Consider the following 20,490-nt stretch of genomic DNA (forward strand, 5'->3'; position numbering starts at 1 on the left):
CCTCTTGACTCTACCCCATCACTCACTCGCACATAAGCATTTTATTTAATTTTGGAGGAGATTGCAGTATTCAAAGTGTCCACATTTTAGATATAGCTATAACTGTAATCAGTAAATGAAGCATGTGTAGTGAATATATTAACATATTTAGTATATAAATAAAATGACTAGCTAGAGTGATTAATTTGTAATGTGTAATACAGATATTCCCATGGTCCCAACTATCATATATTGCACTGCAACAGTGTTGTAAGTAGGACTTAGAATCAAAGCTGCAACTGTAGTAGTGAATCAGATTCTAACATGAGAAGGCAGAATATTCAGTATAATTGCTCAAATTCTCAATATGCTTTTTTTCTTGCACAGTTTGGTTAATGCTCAAATGTATGACTAAAATGTAGTCATGGTATCTGTTGCTCCTTGCTTATTTAGTTAGTTAGTTGGTTAATATACATTTTCTAGGATAGTATTGTCTCAGACTTGCTAAGGAGTAAATCTCAGTGCTGTTTTATTTCTGTAAGATGCCTGTTGATTTAAAATGAAGTCAGGGGAAAGGGTGATTTTATTTCATACCAGTGTGATACCTACTCACTACAGGTTTAGGTGTGTGATTTCTGAGAAGGTACAGGTGTGCTGTTTATAGGTTCATAGGTAAGTACTAGGCTAGCTGCCCTTGCAGGCCATTTTACGCCTAGCAAATATCCTTTCAAAAGTGAAAATCATACCTTGTACCTTGTGCCTGTAAGGAAAACACCTTAACCACTATGCCAACTTAAAAGGTGAGATTCAAACCCTGTACCTTGTATCAGTGAGGAAAATACCTTATTCATTATGCTAACTGCCCAACCCTCTATTTTTTAGTAACTTGCAGCTGTACTGCAACCTTGAAGTGTTTCTATAATGAGAAATGCACAGCAAAGTTGGTAGAGGTAACTGACATTGTAGTACAGTTTTTGGAATTTTTGCTGGAATGCAGCAAGGGGAGCTGGAAATGAAAGTTATGACATCTATGGAATGTGAAAGTGAATTTAAAAACATGACACCAGTATAGCAAGCTTGATGGTGCAGATCGGATAGAGAAGCTCTGACTATACTGATGATGATCTATGTTAGAGAAATGGAACAGGAAGCTGAAAGAGAGCAGACATGAATGAGGAAGGGGTAGTTCAACCTATTGCTGTATTCAAACAGGAGTGTGAGGCTCATTTGGAAACATGTGGGTCGAAGTGATGCCGAGCTGAATTAAGATGGGTAGGACTCACCAGATGTGCTTGTCACATGTGTTACCAGGTAACAGTAATTGAAGTATCACAGCCACCTTATACTGGGGACATCCTGAGGAGGAGGGGTCCATATGACTGACTTGACTGACCTGCTCACTCTCACCTGACTCTCACCTCTGGGAGAATGAAGAGGCTAATTAAGCCCCCTCCCTCCCTTGCCAGATAATGAATGGCCCTGGCTTTCACCTCACAGGAACATTGAATGGGCCAGTAGGCTACAGAGAGGGGAACTATTGGGTGTGTCATACACACTGTAAAAAAATACCAGAGACATGCATAGGTTATGGCACTGCAATTTAAGTTTGATTACTGGCCAATAGGAAGAGTGGTTCCCCTCAGTTTTTGTTTAAGCAGAAAGTATACAGAGAGGTTTTCTGGTCTGAGGCTAATGGTATGGCTTTTTATATGTGTGACTTTTTTTTCTGTGATAGAAAGTAGTTACTTTTACCATTTTCCCCACCAAAAATTATAAGCCACTGGCCCAGAGAAATGCAGTCGTTACCCTCAAAATGGAAATGTTAACAGATGTAAATTTGGTGATGTTAATGGAGTTAGGTTCTGAACTATCACTGTTACAGGAACCAACATGATTGACATTTTTCTCAGGTTGCTGGCTGCTGATACATGTGATCAGGGTTTGGGGAGGGAGTTTGGGAGGAGCACCAAATGGGGGTAAGTTGTATTATAAGACTTGTCCGTGTTTTGGAGTATGTCATCTGTTACGGTGTGGAGGGCAGTCCTGGTAGTTAGTCTTGCCAAAATCATGTTGCTGTGGGGTTAGAACACTGTATTTCTTGCTACAGTCTGTTAGCTGAGTGAATATGAGTTTCTCAAAAAATCAATTCCACAACTGGAAGTATTGAAACTTGCTCGAAGTCCTTTGCATCTGTACATTTGAGAAATGTAGGGATGTGTTTAACTCTGTGGCTTGTTTCCATATATCTAGCATTATATCATTGGTAAGGCAGGGGTTATTGAGATGTATAGGTGGAAATATCAAGTAATCTTTGCCTGGAGAGACCAACCATGACAGAACTTTACATCACCCTGGGGGAGCATTGGAAAGGATTTGTTCTAATAGTTTAATGATATATTTGGCTAAGATATTTTTGAAGTAAAATTAAGGGCATATAAAGGTGGTCATACAATAAGATGGAAGTGTAGAAGAGAGAGAGAGAGGTAGGGAATGGTGGAAAATTCTGTCAGTTAAGAGTAGCGGTTCTGAAGTTATCATTATTTTTTCAGAATGTAAGGGATATTGGGGCTGTGAGTAACCTGTAATGTGAGTGAAAAGGTCTCAGAACTGTTTCTGATTGTTTCTCTGTTAACTTTGTTTCCCTTGGAGGGAGTTTGTTACAGTCTGGGCTACTTCATTAGGGTTATTATTGGTTATAGTGGTGGACCACAACATTTTGGAGAGGTTGTCTTTTAAATCTGCTGTTTTTATTTTAATTTTTGGTTGAAAGGTGGTTACTGTGGGGGGGGGTGCCTTGCATTTAGCATTCTTCAGGGAGAATGTGATAGGACAATGGTCAGTAAGGGTCTGATATTAGAGTTATTATTTGGTATGTTTGTAATTATCAGGTCAAGGAGGGAGTCATTGCCCAATTTTTATTTAGATCTGATGGTCTCTTTAATCATTTGTGTTAGTCCAAGGTCAGGTAGAAAGTCACTTAAATCAGAGTTTGCTGGAATGAGGAAGTTTGGGTTAAAATATCCAAAATTATGGTTTTCTGACATTGCTTAGTAATTTTAGTGTTTGATGAAATTACTGATTGAATTCAATGTGGTTGGCTGCTGGGGGAAAATAGGGAATAACACACTGGAGGTGAGGTATTGTTGCTGTGTATTTGTGTATCAGGCCAGCTGGGTGAGCAGTCATCTATGGAGAAGTTTTTCTCTAATAGTGGTGCTTTAATATATTGTTTGATTAGGTTCATAGGTTCATAGGTTGGTACTAGGCTATCAGCCCTAGGGCCTATACAAGCCTAGCCATAACAATTCCCTGGCTATTTCTTCCCACACTATTTACTTCCCTGGACCCCTGTCTAGCAGGGCGACTGACGTGATCCCCGGGGTGAATTTCCTTTCTCCCATCCAATTGTCAAGGTTCCTTTTGAAGAGGACCAATGAGGCACTCTGCTTGACATGTATGGGCAATCTATTCCGGAGTCTGGGGAGTCTCTGGGTCAGGAACCTATCCCTCCAGCATGTTTTTTTTATTGTGATGACAACGTTTAGATCCCTGGAGCGTGTGGCTCTGAGGGATTGGGATTTCTTTAAGTGTAGCATGTCCAACAGCTCTGGGTTTGACATGGCCTTGTATGTTAAGCAAAGATCGCCTCTGAGTAGACGATATGCAACAGAGTATAGCTGGAGTTTTTTAAGGTGGTCAGTGTAGGGCATCTGCTTTAGGCCTGTGATTCTTTTAGTGAGGTATTTCTGGAGTAGTGGTCCCCATCAATTTCTTGTTACTGGTCTAAAGTGTAAGAGGTAATTTTTAATTTGGAAAGTTGCAGTTAAGGTTGTGATGCTGGTTTTAATTGATGACTCTGTGATTGCTACTATATCTGGGTTATTTGTTCTGAAAAATCTTTCATTTAGTTGTAGTTTAATAAGTAGGCTGTCTGTGTTTATTGGTGCTGTACAGAGATGGGTATTTTAATTGAAGGTGTGTTATGTAGGTTGGATGTCTGTGGTAGCCAGGGGCATAGCTCTCAACTGTCCAGATTTTTGCCTCATATTTTTGGTGTGTTGCTCATAAAAATGTATGGTTTTCTGGCAAATCAGTGAGAATTAAATTGATATTTCAGTTTCAGACTTGATATTCTTCGGAAAATGCTCGGTAACACAAAACCTTTTTATGCTAGCAACTTTCTAAGTTTAGAAGAGAAATATTTAAAATGTGTCCCTATTTTTGGGACATTGTCCCCCTCCTCAGTATTTTTGGCTTATTCCAGATTTTTTGTGCCAAGAGGCTGGGTGGTATGGCTGGGGGCATGGATTCGATAAAATTGGTAGGAAAAATATGTTTATAAGTGAGGTCAGTCTAAGAGCGAATTTTGCATATTTTACTTTTGTATTCTGTGATAGCTTTTTGATAGGATTAAGTGGTAGATGAAAATAGGTAACTGAGTAAGTGAATGGCTGATAGAAGGTGCAGATGTGTTGAGCATGGGGGTAGGTGAAATATGATGGTTTAAATTATTAGACTTAGTGATAGTTAAAGTTAAATAGTGTTTGGAATGAGAGGGATAGGAAGAAGGTTTGTTTTAGCTGTTGGAAGAAGGGGGCTTAAGAGGAAAACTGTTCATTAACTTATTCATGCCAATGGAGCTTTGGAGTTTGTACTCTTGAATTACAATGATTTCACACTAAGCCTGTTGATAAAATCAAGTTATATTTTCACATTTCAAACTAATTTTCATATATCAAGCACCTTAAAGTTTACTAAAGAAGTGTAAATGGTGAACCGTTCAACAGAAAGCAATCTTTACAGAATCACATTCATTAGAGACAGTCTTTGTCTCTAACTGGATTTAGTCACAAATATTATAAAAAACTTAATAATAGGTTTATAGGTGTGTACTAGGCTAATGGCCCTGGGGCCTTTACAAGCCTAGCCATAGGATTACCCTGGCATAGTGCCAACCGACTTTAGTTCTCAGTGCATCTGTCGAGTAGAGCCACTGGTGTTATCCCCGGGGTGAATTTTCTATTTCCCATCCACTCATCAAGATTTCTCTTGAAGAGGGTCAGCGAAGTGCTCTGCTTGACATGTATGGGAAGTCTGTTCCATAGCATGGGCAGTCTGTGGGTTATTAACCTGTCCCTCCAGCATGTTCTGTTAATTGTGGTAATGAGGTTGAGGTCTCTGGAGTGTTTGGTGTGGCGGGATTGGGATTTCTTTAGATGTAGCATTTCTAACAGAGCTGGGTCAGACATGGCTTTGTAAGTCAAGCAGAGATCGCCTTTAAGTAGGCGATATGAGACAGAGAATAGTTGGTGTTTTTTTAGTCTGTCCATATAGGGCAAGTGTTTAAGGCCTGGGATCCTCTTTGTGAGGTACTTTTGCGGCCTCTCCAGTTGATGCAGATGTCTAGTGAGGTACATGCCAAATGGGACATTGTACTCGATGATTGGCCTAATGAGAGAGGAGTAGAGGGAGACCATGACCTCTTTCTTCCTTCCTGGATGCAAAACCCTTAGTAATGAGATGTGCCACACAGAAGAACTTTCTGACCACAGTGGCAATGTGGTGATCAAAAGAGAGGTAGCTGTCAACCTGTGTTCCCAGATCTCTTATAACGTCTTCTCATTAGCTCAATAAAAGCCTATACTATACACATAGAAACAGCAGCATGTATTGTTCTTGCAGCTATGAGCTTTCCCCCTTGAAGCTAAATGATTCTATTTGTGGTACCTCGTTGTTGAAATATTTAGAGGAATATAAACACTCAGTATTTTGTGAGGTATATATATATATATATATATAAGATATGATGTTGTATGGGACCTTGTGGAGTATTGTGAAGGTTGGAGTGATTGTGTGGATGGCTATATTGTGTGATCATATTCAGATGAAGCTTGTGTACATTGGGTGGGTTTGATGTTGTAATAGTGGGTGCATTTAGGAGGCTTCAAAAAAATTCTTCTCAAGGGTGCTGGGGAACCTGGGGTGGCGGGGAGTGAAATGGGATTACCCAAGCTGCTTTTGTTAGCAGCAGCTAGTCAATCTGTTCATGTGCAGATTCTTAAGACTGCAAAGAAGGCAGTGGAGTGGAAACCAGGAGTTTGTGTACTAATATTTGGAAAGTTACATTTCAACAATGAAGAAGTCAAAAAGCATAACAGAAAAAAAAGATTGTGGGGGCAGAAGCAGAAATATATGAAGGCTACCTTACAGTGTATAGTTGGATGTAAAATATGGACAATTACTTCAGGGCACCCAGTTGCTTTATTTCTTGAGATATATCTTACACAGTTATTTTGCCGACTCAGGCACTCAGAAACCAGAGGAATGGTACATGCTCAACTCCAAATTAAGAAAGTATTTAGCTTCTTAAGCAATACCAGGTGGCTATTAACCAAACTATACCTGAGCTAGAAGCCACTTGAATGTTATTTTTACCTAGATGGCATTACAGTCAAGGCACCAGTATCTACTTAGGCTCCAAGTGTTACCAGCATGCATCTGTGCTGAATTTTGGGATTTTTGTGATGACAAAATGAAATGATATTTATTAGAAGAAGATTTTTTAGTTAGATAATCCCAATTGCTGAAACATTTCTTTGCTCTTAAAAAAAAAACTTGCCTTTTCATAATAAAATATTCCATAGGCAACAATAGTGTAATATTCAAGACTATATTTTTGAGACAAATGTAATATATTCTTTGTCCCATTCTTACTAATTACCTATCTCTATTTCAGTGGCAGATGCAAACTTTGAGGTGTGTGTGTGTGTGTGTGTGTGTGTGTGTGTGTGTGTGTGTGTGTGTTGTGTGTGTTTGTGTGTGTATGCATGTATTAAAATCCTTATAATAAATCAGAATCTCATTATCCATTTGTGGCATTGCATTTTGTCGCTTTCATTTATATTTCTACGGACCCATAGTATTATTTTCTCATGTTTACATTAGTTTGACGGAATAGCCCAATATACACTAGTTGCTATTGCTGGTCATTTTCCTAACAAATATTTGATTTCATTAAGTTGCGGGTTTGTTAGCACAAAGAAAGAGACCCATGCCAGAATTATGGGGGAATGGAAGTAAAAATGCTGTTTAAAACTTCTGATTAAAATTTAATTATCTCAGTTCATAAAGCTACTGAGATGAAGAAAGAGTTCAAATGGGCCTTCCTAGACAGGAAAAAGCACATGACAGGGTACTAGGAAAATTGATTTGAACAGTCCTGTGATGATTCAAAGTCCTAGAATAATAGATAGAATTAGTGCAGGCTATACATAATGCCTCAATGACACAAGTATGAACAATATTTGGACTCACAGAGGGGTTCCCAGTGGGCGTGGGTGTGCATCAGTGTTGAGTGCTGACTACTGTTGTCCATACAGTTGATGGAATACATTTGCAAACAGGCTGAAGATGACAGATCTACAAGGCTGCTATTATGCAAACAATGTGGCATTATAAGCAGTCTCTGAACAGGAAATTCAGAAAATTATAGGGAAATGGAATGCAAACGAGAAGGCACATGAGATAAATTTGAGAATAGACAAGATAGTTGTCATGGCAACAAATGGGGAAAATGAGAAAATGCTAGAAGGGAAAGTTGTCGAACAGGTTAACAATTTCAAGTATCTGGGTAGGGTAGTTGTTGAAAATGGATGTCTGAACGAGGAAGGGAAGTCAAAGCTATAATCAAAGTATTGCAGCCAACTGGGACAGAGTGTCAGGGATAATATGTGATAGAAGTATTACAAAAAATCTGAAAAGTAACGGGTACTAAACACTGGTGTGACCAGCACTAAAGTATGGCACAACTAGGCAGTGAAGGCAGACCTGATGAGAAAGCGAACAGTGATGGAGATGAAAAGCACAAGATGGGTGGTAAGATACCTGCTGTGGGACCGATGAAGAAATTATAACATTAAAGAAGAACCCAAAGTAGCTCTGATTGCAGGGAATGTCAAAGACAACAAAATATGGTGGTCTGGACACATGTGAAGGAATGTAGAAGACAATTTGTTGAAGAAGATTTGGAAGAGACAGGAAGAAAGCAAGAGGAAATGAGGGAGACCAACCAAGAGATGGATAGACTGTGTGACAGATAACCTGAGAAAGTCAGACATGACTGGCAAGGAAGGTAGGAGGGTGGCACTGATTTGAGAGGTGGTGACAGTTGATGTGACACCCTGAACCCATGTAGAAAAAGGTGAGAAAAGAATGTTTATGATGATGATAAAGCTCATGGCTCATTTTGGAGATTGGTTGGAATTGTATATACAGATATTTTTAGACTTTTAGTTTGCTAATGTCCATTTCCAAGTTACACGCCACTGGTGATGCAAAACTGCAGATGATTATCAAATAATGCTAACTAGTGTTTACTTATGTTTTGATCATCCCTTACTGCGTGCATTTATTTCTGCTCAAAAACAATCATTAAATTGCCTACAGCCTAACCAAATAACACAAATCCATGAGTTATCTTCTTGTAAGACACAGTGTGTCAGAAATGTACCTGTTAATGTTTGTCTTGCTGCACTGTAAAATAATGTTTAGACAGAAGTCAGATACACTATCTCCTCTAATATGCAAGTCTGCTACAAACTAAGATTCTTAAGGAAGTGGATATAATACTTTTGGTCACTCATCATAGCCTTGATGTCTGTGTTCATAAATGTGGATTACAGTTCAAAATATATTTGTAAGTGTTTTCTTTGAGGAAGTTTTGTGTTTAACATCTCTTTCAGGAGGAAGATCACTAGAACCACCTAAGTAATACAACAAACTCGGAAGCTGTGGGGCCCATTATGGAGTAACCTGTAAAAATAATTTGCTTGAATATTAGGTCACAGATAACTGAGCTGCAGTGATGCAGTCAGTGATTACCAGCAGACGCAATTATTGACAAATTAGTTATACAAATAATCCATACTGTTTTAGTAAATGTATTTACTAGTTGCAAATTTTAGTTTGACTACTAACTTGTTGACCTAGATGTTTAAACCCATTTATTTATTATTTATTTATTTTATTTTATTTTACATTTGTTAACTGGGGGTGTCTGACTGAGCCGAAAAGGCCCCTTTTCAGCAGAGGCCCAGGGAGAAAAGCTCCACTAAGAAAAATTACAGACACATTTAGTAATTTAGACATGATCAGTATACACACAAATTACAAGAGACATGTTTTTACAGTGGTATGCGGCAAATCAACAATTACAGTGGAGAGAACAAACAAAAAAATATTAATTTTAAAAATAAAGGTAATTGATAGATTTGTGGTGTACAGCTGAAATTTGGAACATAGGTAGAATACATACATAGTACACAGGTACCGTACATACATTGTAGATTAACCAGTGTTTGTGAGTAAGATTGAAAACTATTATCAAGTACTCTAGATTTAGTATGTATACGTTATCTGCTTTCACTAGCCTGGGGAGCAATCATGGCACTGCCAGCTTTGCTTGAGATGTTGCCTGATGAGTTCTTTAAAGGAGGCTTTGGATGATGTGTTTTGAATGCTAGTAGGGACAGAGTTCCATTTTTTAGCCACTGAACTACTATATAGCACATTTCCAAAGCTATTGTAGCTGTTGGTGACTTCTAGTAGTAGTTTGCTTGATGATCTAAGAGGCCTTTTGGCTAAGTGTTGTTGTTTCAATTTCATATTCAATTGCTATTTGGCTTTGTCATTAAGAATACTTCCTTGAATCTAAAACACCTCACATTAACTTGAAATTTTGCTTTATTAATCTTTTTGTACCTGGCATGACTGATATAATACCTGCATCTGCATGTATAGTATTTTATTTATTAATTTTGTATTTCTAAACCATACCATTTGTTTTTCCCCTGCATCTGCATGTATAGTATTTTATTTATTAATTTTGTATTTCTAAACCATACCATTTGTTTTTTCCCCTGCATCTGCATGTATAGTATTTTATTTATTAATTTTGTATTTCTAAACCATACCATTTGTTTTTCCTCCACACTTCCTTTGTTGACCATTCCTCTTTAATTTCTGAAAATGTAATGAAAGTTCTTCAAAAATATAAGCTGGTGGATAAAATTTGTAAACACAGGTTTCTTCAGTTTGCTCCTTGGTACAAGTACTTATCTATTCCACTTCAGTCATCCAAGGGCAAACTTACCTTTTTAGAACAACATATGGATAAAATAAGTAAACTTATATTTCAGTCTGAACAGGCCCTGAGATAGAACTCGATAATTCTGATTGATAGTGTCTCAATAACCTAATGTCCTGTGCGACGAGTATTGCCTTAAATGTAAACAAAAAAACAAAACAAAAAATGCTTCTATATACGTATTGTATTGCTGATGGTGTAATACTGGTCTTTGCAAAGTATTTCATTAGAGGGGACATCTTGCACCTAGTTATCCATTTGCTACTTGGGTTTAGTTGAGTAATTGATGTGCTCTATGTCACTGCTAAACATTTGTTTAGTCTTGCATTACTATCCTTATTGTGTTTTTTTCCATATTGCACTATTCTACTTTTATCAATAAGAATGTATTGTTACACTCTGAATATTTTAATCTACTAGACAGCCTCGTGTTAATTTTGGGCTACCAATGAAAATGATAGTGCATCAAAGCAGTACTTGGATATAAAAAGTAATTAATGCAGAATATTATTTAAATAAATAAGCACAGCAGTGAAATATAATCAAGTCTTCTTACTTGCATTACTTGGTGTTTTGCAGTATTGTTTGTAGTTTATGTCTACAACTTACAATGTTGGCTAGAATTCAATGGATGTTTGCATTTCCATTACATTGATAGTATTCATTGTGCGTTCTCAGTGAGTTTTTACAATGTGCATGTATTAGTAAATTTAGGCAAGTTTGCATTCAATGTATTTAATCTTTTTTCATTCATTTATTTCCTGACTTCTGTCATGCAGTGGTTGAAACAGATAGAGGCAACAGAGGCAGCACTGACACAGAAAATGACAGATCTGGAAAACGAAAAGGTAGGAAATGTAAGAACAGAAGCAGTAATAACATGCAATTTTTCTCTCGGTGACTACAATGTGCAATTTTGAAATAATGTTTTTTCCTATGCACATTCCCAAATTATCCCATTATCACATAAATTGCTTAATACATGCATGATTTTCATTTATTGTGCTACATGTTTTTTGACTACATACCAGCATTTTGTAAAATATTTTTCCCCAGATAATCATTTTTTATTTCATGACTTGCCAAAAGAAACATATTGCTTTGATAAAGCACCCTCAGAGTGCATCAAGGCAAAACTACTGTAGAGCATTTTAAAATTACAATGTACCCTGACAAACGTTTTGGGAAGCTCAAAGTGATGCTGGTTTGGCTTCACTGTTCTCTGACATAAAAGGAATGAATCACTTTAATGGATATGTTCAGTCTTCTTAACATTCTGTGGCCATTTATACACTGGTGTGCTTAGATAAACGTAAAAAAGCTGCATAAAGTTAATGGTCCTGCCCGTGCACTGAGTCACATTATGAACCCTCTGACAAGCTGACAATTGTCCCTTCAAATCACCTATGTGCATATGAACATACACACACACACACACACACACACACACACACACACACACACACACACACACACACACACAAATACACACATACTATGCATGCATGCATGTCCATGTACAGACACACACATGCACGTGTGCATACATATGTGTGTGTGTGTGTGTGTGTGTGTGTGTGTGTGTGTGTGTGTGTGTGTGTGTGTGTGTGTGTGTGTGTCTGTGAATGCACATATGTGTGTCAAAGATATTAATGTCTAACTGAGGTACCTGGCCCCTCAGTGTCACTTTCTCCTGTGTATGATGCTTGTGGATAGCTAGATCATTAGTCCATTTGAGCTGTAATAAAGGAAAGGAATTTTATTATTATGTGTATCACTGCCTCTCATCTTTCTGTTATAACTGTGAATGCCCCCAAACACTCATGCAAAAATGTCACTAAAGATATTTAATACCTAGCTGTCAAATTTCGTAGTGTGGGACACTGGGTAGTGCCCAGTTTGCCAAAAAATAATACCCAAAATAATGAAAAAAATATAATACGTAATAATAAGTAGTTTCCTCACACACACACATGCACACACACACACACATATATATATATATATATATATATATATATACATATACATATATATATGTATGTGTGTATATATATATATATATATATATATATATATATAGATATATATATATATATATATATATATACATATATATATATGTAGATATATATATGTGTGTGTGTATATATATATATATATATATATATATATATATATATATATATATATATATATATATGTGTGTGTGTAAACTAACCATCTGCTTTGATTACAAATATTTCCTTGTTGGAAGAAGAAAAGCATCACTGGTAATTCTGCCTTTCAGGCAGAACTGTGCTGTTCCCCAGGTGGTTATTCTAGTTCACTCCATAACTTTGACACAGTTTATTTATAGAAAGCTGAGAAAGACACATTGGTAAACAATTCATGAAGGCACAAAATATGCACATAGAAGAGGATCCTTTATCTTGTTTTGGTTGTTGCCTATTAAAATTGTAAAAAAGGCAACATGAAAATCGGCTTCATGGTATAGAACAGCCAGCAATATGATGTAGAGGGATAAAGTCCTGACTAGGGAGCAGGTGACCAGAGATTAAATGGCAGTGTGGGTTCCATGGAGGAAAGACGTGGATGGTTACTGCCAGCTCATGCATCCTAGGAGAGGGAGGCAGCTCGGGCTCACAACCTGAGTGACATATAATGGGTGCACTAGGTGTTCCACCTATGGCGTAAGGGCCTAAGGGTCATACACAGACTGATGCATTCAGTGTGCGGAGGCAAGCTGTCACCAAATAACTGTGCGATTAAATGGTTCCAATCTTATCTGTCTGACAGGCAACAAGCAGTATTATGGCAGAATACACAATCCGCTTATCTACCCATCACACTAGGAGTCCCCCAAGGCTCCATACTAGGACCACTTCTCTCCTCAGTCTTTAGCAATGACCTACCCACAATCACTCCCAAGGCCACCTGCATCCAATTTGCGGATGACTCCACTTTAATCTGTGCAGCCTCTTCCTCAGCTTGCTGATGACTCTAACCTAGAATATTTTCAATGATGTTGAAATATAGTTCACAAACCGTCAGCTTATTTTAAACCCCAACAAGACTAAGCTGCTAATTTTTTCCCCCACCTGTAAGTCCTCTTCACCATTCTTTACCATAAGATCCAATAATGGCACACTTATATCCCCAGGTGTTCACACCAAACTCCTAGGGGTCACAGTCGACAATACCCTAAAATATGATACCCATGACAATCAAACCATCAAAACCGTCAACAAAAAACTGGGCTCCCTCTAAAGGATCAAACCTTTCCTCACTCCATTTGCAAGAACTTGCTCGCTCCTACTTACTGTCTACCCTTCTCTATGCCTCCCCCCTTTTCACTAACTTGAATAAAACCACTCTTAGCAAACTTGCAAGCTGTTACAACCATATTGCTAGATTTGCTACAGTTACAACCTTTAGGACCCACCACTGTATCAACTTAACTCAACTAGGTTGGCTTGAATGGACTAGCCTTCTCCAATACAACCAACTTATAATACCTCACAAAGTTCTAAATCACCCCGATAAGACACCAGCACTAAACAAAATCATTAATCCCTACAACAACCTGAGGTCACTGCGCTCTGCTGACAAACTGTTGGTTCAAACAACCAAAAGCATAAATGTGGCTGGTGACTCTCTATTTGCCAACTCTGTAGGCAAAACTTGGAACTCTCTACCTGCTGAACTTACTCTCCAACCCTCTCTAACCCAGTTCAAAAATAACCTCAAACTACACTTTCAAATACACTGGCAATGTTCCTGTTCAAAACTTGACTAACACCCACACCCTGGTATTGGATATCTTGCCTAATTAAATCTGTCATTTGACTCTAAAATGTATATGACTTTGCTTTGTGGCATATCTAGAGCTCGCTATGGGATAAAGTCCTTATCTGTGTGAAATTCTCAGTTGCCTGCCATGTTCTATAAATGTTTGTAACCTTACTGAAGACTGTAAACTATGTTAATTTGTAAATGTTACTAATGTAATGTAATCTACTAACTTGGAGCTTTTCTCCCGGGGCCTTCGCTGAAAATGGACATATATCCAGTCGGACCATCCCGGTAAACAAATGCAAAATAAATAAATAAATAAATGTTTGACATGACAAGCAGCACACAACATAGCCTGGGGAACTGCTGGAGGGGGGATACTTCACTAGAGGAGAATATGTCACCCCGCAGGACCAGCAAGCTGACCCACTGTCTGCCATCTGTGACTGCTGGGAAAGCAAATGTTCTGATAGGGTTACCCAGGCAAGAATGAATGAGCTGAATTGTAGCAGCTTTCTATTACTACAGTACAGTAGAATATAATTTTAGATGTAGTTCTGTTTTGGAAATTCATAGAATTAGAGATCAGTTACACAAGAATTATATGTCAGCAGATTCTACATTTATATTATTTTTTGTATCATGCTTGTTCTTAAACATAAGCAGAACAGTTTAAGAAGACATTACTGGTATTAAAATATGTCTTAACTTTTCTTGTAACTTGTAGTTCAAAAATCTAATACTTCTTTCATAATATATTTCACTATATGGCTAAGTTCTGCAAAGCAAAATAAATATAGTATTATGGATATAAAGTCCTCTGATTTTTACAGTTGTATTAACTATGAATGGATATACAAAAGCATTACATTTCCAGCTGTGTGTGTGTGTGTGTGTGTGTGTGTGTGTGTGTGTGTGTGTGTTTGTGTGTGTGCTTACTCTTTAGTATCAAGTTACTCAGTACTGGACACTTGCACACAGGGCCTGCCTAAGGTTAATTGGATCTATTTGGCCCAACAGGGCCCCGCTGCCTCAGGTGACCCCACACTAGGCTGTGATAGAGTCATTATGTCTTATGTGGCTCAGAGATTTGCTTGAGACACGTTACAGTAAAGTGCAAGGGATTTTCCTGCTGGCAGTTTTGCTCCCTAATAGATACAAGTCTTGTTAGTAGAGTGGACAGTATTTACTGTCATGCATTGCACTGGTGGCTGGTCCAGTATTATTAGAAGCTGCAGCTTCATGCTTCTTGCATGGCATACAGTGTTAGCTGCTCATCCTCAGACAGAGGTCAGTGGCTGTTACTGAACAGGGTTTTCAATCCAAAACTGGTTGGACTGACCATCTGGTTTTGTGTACTGCTCAAGTTACTGTCGCCGAAGATAATAAGACCAGGCTTAGTCTGAAGACTGATAGAGACATACTATTTTTTTTTCTCTTGATTGGCATAGGGTTTATGACTGGTTGATAATGAACACAATTACAAGAAATAATTGTGGAATAGTCAGTCACAGTCAGTATGAAAACAAATACTAGTAATCATAAAAAGAAGAAAAAAACAGATACTGTGATATGAGGTAACATCTGATCACTAAGACTTGTGACAGAATGTTACCAATTCAACAGGATTGCATAGAAATGCTTGCTACAATCCCAAATAGGAGGAAATAATCCATAGGACGTGAAACATGAGATTGTGTGTGTGTGTGTGTGTGTGTGTGTGTGTGTGTGTGTGTGTGTGTGTGTGTGTGTGTGTGTGTGTGTGTGTGTGTGTGTTTGCATGTGCTTGAGTGGTGAGATGCAGAGGTGGAAAGAAAAAATTATTCATTTAGCTGAAAGTGGGAAAAACAATAATAGGAACAGTTTTACTCATAAATGCACTTCGGGGTATCACACTTTCAGAGTCACACAAAAAGCAGGGAGCAAGCAGAAACTTAAGTAAGAAAATGGCTGAACTGGACTGGGGAGGAATTTTTGGAGGAAGTATTATAGAAAGCTGAACAAATTGTTTCGGCTTTGCATGTCCCCGTACATCCACCTACGTTTCCTTAAGCCATTCTGATTTCATCCTACCTGCCAAAGTGCGATTGTTAGTGACTGCTCTAAATTATCCAAGCACGTGATCCTTACTGTTGCATGCCTTATCTAGGATACAGCTGGAAATAACTACATTTATTAGTCCATTTACCCAGCTGACAAGTAATGAAATAAATAAAAATAAACTCTCAGAAATAGTTATGAGTGGTGTGGTGTGTGACCAGTACCATTTCTAAAGAGAAGCCCAAGATTATTATTATTATATTATTGTTATTATTATTATTATTATTATTATTATTATTATTATTATTATTATTATTATTATTATTCAGCATTCTGGAGAAGTTCAACAGTTTTCTGAGATTTTGTGAAAACACAGACTGTAACACAATATGAGAATTAACTGGGTTAAGTGCTCCAATTGTTCAGAATAAGTACAAGAGATGATTGGAAGCCTGCAAAGGAAGAAAGGGATAATATGACATGACACTACGTAAATGAGGTTAGACATTTTTCAAACAGATTTTCATCCAATTCTTCCCACAACCAGTACCCACAGCCACACTGACTCATCTAATTTAAAACTGCTGTAGGTGAGAGACTCTTCTCTAGACTGGGACATGCTAACTTGAACCACTTGCCTACAGACATGAAAAAGCTAGAAAGCATTAACAGCTTCAAAGTTGCATACATTTAATATACTTTTCTCACACTCTTAATGTGGCATCTTATAGTCAAATATTTCACATGCATATATGACTTCATATATCATATGTATGATTGCACTTATTTTATGCATATCTTAGCTTGCATTTTGTGTATATTTTTTCTCAGTGCACTCTGACTGAATCTTTTAATCTTAGTCTATTTGCATTTAATCTACTGAATGTTGCAATGTACTCATTTTGTATATAATATCGTTGACTGAAAGACCGTGAGGTGTTTTCTGCTCTTTGAGATTTAGTCATGGCTGAAAAGGGTCAATAGACCAGTCCATTTACATGGTGAACAAATAGTACTTACATAAAATAAAATAATATTGTTTACTAGAGAACCAGGGTGCACTCACTTGATAAAGCTCCATATAGACAAAGGGCCTCAGTGGCCCATCAACTAAGCCCCTTATAGCATGACCGAGTGAGTTAAGCAGACACAGAGAGGTGATGTTGGATCTGGGAGTAATCCAGGAATCCAGTATTTTATTTCCACTTTAACCTGCCTTATAACAAAATATAAACTAATAAATAAACATACAGTTGTATTTTCAATATGCAGTAGCAGCATATATTTCTGTTACCTAATCTGAAATAATTTTATGTCCAGGAAGCCTGCAACTGGAAGGAGGGTTGGGATGGTAAGTGTAATTCAGTTGAGGGGCCACCACCAAAATGGTCCAAATTGGGCCTCGGAATTGCTAAAGCCAGCCTTGCTTGCACATGGCCACTTTACCACCACAAAGTTTCAAAATAATAAAAAATAAAATAAAATCAGTTTGCACTTAAAAACTATTTTTTTTTCTTCCTGTGTTTTCACTGACTGTGCCAAACTGACAATCATAAGTACTTTGTTATATGTCTGAGAAATAAATTAAAAGAAATTTACATGCAACCAAAGCACAGTACAACTTCACGAAAAAATGTTACACGAAAAAAAAAAAAATGGAAAGACAAATGGGGAGGTGGCATAAAATCAGAACCGTAGCAAGCCAGTGTCACTCCATCTATCTTGACTGAAAATAAAATGTGCTGAAAGTTGGCGGTCATTACAAAAAAAAATTCTTCAGAGCCAAGGATCAAGGAAAATAAGGGAAAATAAGGTAACCACATAATAACTGTAGCAAGGAGCTGTTATGCAGATGCACAGTAGTTCTTTGCTACAGTTCCTAACAGACACTGACTGCTTGACTGTCTTTTTAAGCAACTGCCATTGTGGTCACAGCTACTGCTTAAATACTTACCAATATTTCTTTCAGACAACAATTGACATCTCTTCAAAAATGCTAACAGCTTGTGTCCAAGGAAGCTGCCTCCTTTGCTCTACCCTTCCTACACCATGAAAACATACTCTACATGTCAGAGATAATGAACAATATGAAAACTATAAGCTACAACTACATAACCTACATAAATAGCAGCCTAGTCTAACTGGCAGTATTTCACTTATAAGAATACCAAGCTATAGCAGTAAAATCACCAGTTATAAGCATTGTATGTTTAATACTTTTGTAGAGGACCACAGGGACTCCATTGATTGAACTAACAATTGTGTACTAATTAGGTGTTACTTAGTATGTCCCCCCCAAAGGAATAGACAACACAAGCACAAGTGAACACACAGGTGACTGTGTAGTGCATAGGTCATACTTATACTGCTGATAAGGCTGCAGGCACAGCACAGGAAACATATGTCAGGAGATACAGCCGTGCAACAAATACAAATGTAAACATAGTATGTATAGAGTGTAGTTGGGCCTCGTTGTTGCACCAAAACAGAGCTAGAAATGTCCACTGGCAAGGCCAACAACTAAGTATCACTGATGTGTATGCATGGTGCACATGGGCATAATCATTAAAAGTATCAAAAGAAAAACTACCATAATGAATTGCACCTACTATTGGGGTAGTCACAAGGATGGGCAACAGCAAGCCAGGTTATTGATGATGTTCACTATGACACAATAAGCTCACTCTCAATGATTAGTTGATATGGCAACCCTCTGACATCCACATCTACATATTGCTAGGCATGGGATATGGGGCCAAAAGCTTTGATATATTTGTATGCAAGTATTGTAGAGATCACAGTGCTCTGAATCTATATGCTCAAGTTTCTTTGGCAACATACTTCTGGGGCCATAAGTAGTTTTTCAGCAGCTTTTCTTTTACACATCTCAGTACTAAGTCTATGCTTTTTATGCACAATGAATGGTGCCAAGTATGATGCTTACATGAAGCCAGCTGTATGCCAATCCAAAGCCTAGCAGTGACTTTATCCTGGTAGGCATCTCCATGTGCATGCTAGAATGTTGTATGGGTTCACCTCCCAGTCAAAACTCATGAGTTTAAGGATGAGCCAGGTGCATAGGCAAAGTTAAAGACATCACCTTAGAGTTTTCAAAACTAATAGTTTATACAGATTAGCAGAATATGTGTTACATAATTCACTGAAAGTGCAGACATATCCTGTGTTTAAATCATTTTATTTTATTTTACATTATTTTATTTGTATTTGCTTACAAGGTTAGTGCACTGATTAGAACTGACCAATTGCATGTACTGCCTAGTTGACAATTAGGGTTACCACCTGTCCCACTTTGAGAGGGACAGTCCCTCTTTGGGCAGTTGTGTCCTGACAAAAAATTGTAAAAATGGCAAATGTCCTGAGACTTTAGGACAAAATTATTTCCTATATTTTATGTAATAGTTGCATAAAACAGTTATTTTGTATCTAAAATACCTAAATGTTATAAGAAACAGAATAAGCAACTAAAATGCTACAAGAATAAGCTTTTATTTAGGCAAAAAAGTTAAGTTCTAACCTTTGTACTGACCGTGGGTATGTGTCGGCCTGTAAAATCTGATGTTTGTACCAAAAATGTCCCACTTTGGCCATTTGAAAAGGTGGCAACCCTATTGACAATGCATTCAAAATTAGACAATAAAAGAAGTAACATATTTGTGATATATTCAGAAAATCAACTAAAAATACAGTTATAATAATAATCATAGTAATTAGAGTGAGACAGAGTCAACAAGCACTGTAGAAGACTTGTATTTACATTATCTACAGTATAAATGACGAGTTTAGGCTGGTAGGACATTAGATGGGTAGCATTCTAGAATGGGGTGGAAGTTAGGAGTGAGTTTATGGAATGGGTTGGGAGTGTGGCGTAATGGCTAGGGTGTTTGCCTTACACACACAAGGTGCAGTGTTTGAGGCTCACAAGGGATAATTGGCTAGGCTTAAAATGGCTCACAAGGGCAGTTAGCTGAGTACTAAACTATGAACCTATGTATCATTTTGGAAAGCAGGAGCACATGGCTGTTATTTGAATGTGAATCATACAATCCAGATTGGACTTGGAGCAATTGGGATTTCTTTGAGGTGTGGAGGGAGATACTGCCAGAGAATGAGAGGTATTATACTGTTATGGGAGGAATTATAGTGTTATAAGAGGAATTATACTGTAATGGGAGGAATTATAATGTTATGGGAAAAATTATAGAGTTATTTTTTTATTTTTTATTGATTTATTTTACATTTGTTGACCGGGTTTGTCTGACTGAGCTAAGTAGCCCTTTTGCAGCGGGCTCCAGGGGAGAAAAGCTCCACATGTTTTACAGATTATCATTTACAAAAATAAGTAAACAATTAACAACTGGTTTACATAAGATATTCAAAGCAACATATACATGAAAAACAAAGATTTACTACAGTAAATTAATCATTACGTCTGTTGGATTTAGAATCCTACATCATTCAAAAGGACTAACAATAGTTTTATCACCAGACGTAAAATCTTACATTATACAGAT

General features: G+C 37.5%; 1 protein-coding gene across 2 annotated transcripts in view; it reads left to right on the forward strand.

The window, feature by feature from the left end:
- The window catches only part of JAKMIP1 (janus kinase and microtubule interacting protein 1), a 2,220,219-nt gene that overhangs the window by 2,034,648 nt on the left and 165,081 nt on the right, over nucleotides 1-20,490 (forward strand). For both annotated transcript variants that reach the window (XM_044056204.1, XM_044056206.1), the window contains exon 17: nucleotides 10,903-10,971. In XM_044056204.1, the coding sequence (XP_043912139.1) occupies nucleotides 10,903-10,971 (69 nt within the window). The remainder of the gene's footprint in view (nucleotides 1-10,902; nucleotides 10,972-20,490) is intronic.

The sequence above is a fragment of the Protopterus annectens genome, chromosome 14.part0 (assembly GCF_019279795.1).
Source record: "Protopterus annectens isolate FY-2018-M chromosome 14.part0, PAN1.0, whole genome shotgun sequence".
Classification (NCBI taxonomy): Eukaryota; Metazoa; Chordata; order Ceratodontiformes; family Protopteridae; genus Protopterus; species Protopterus annectens.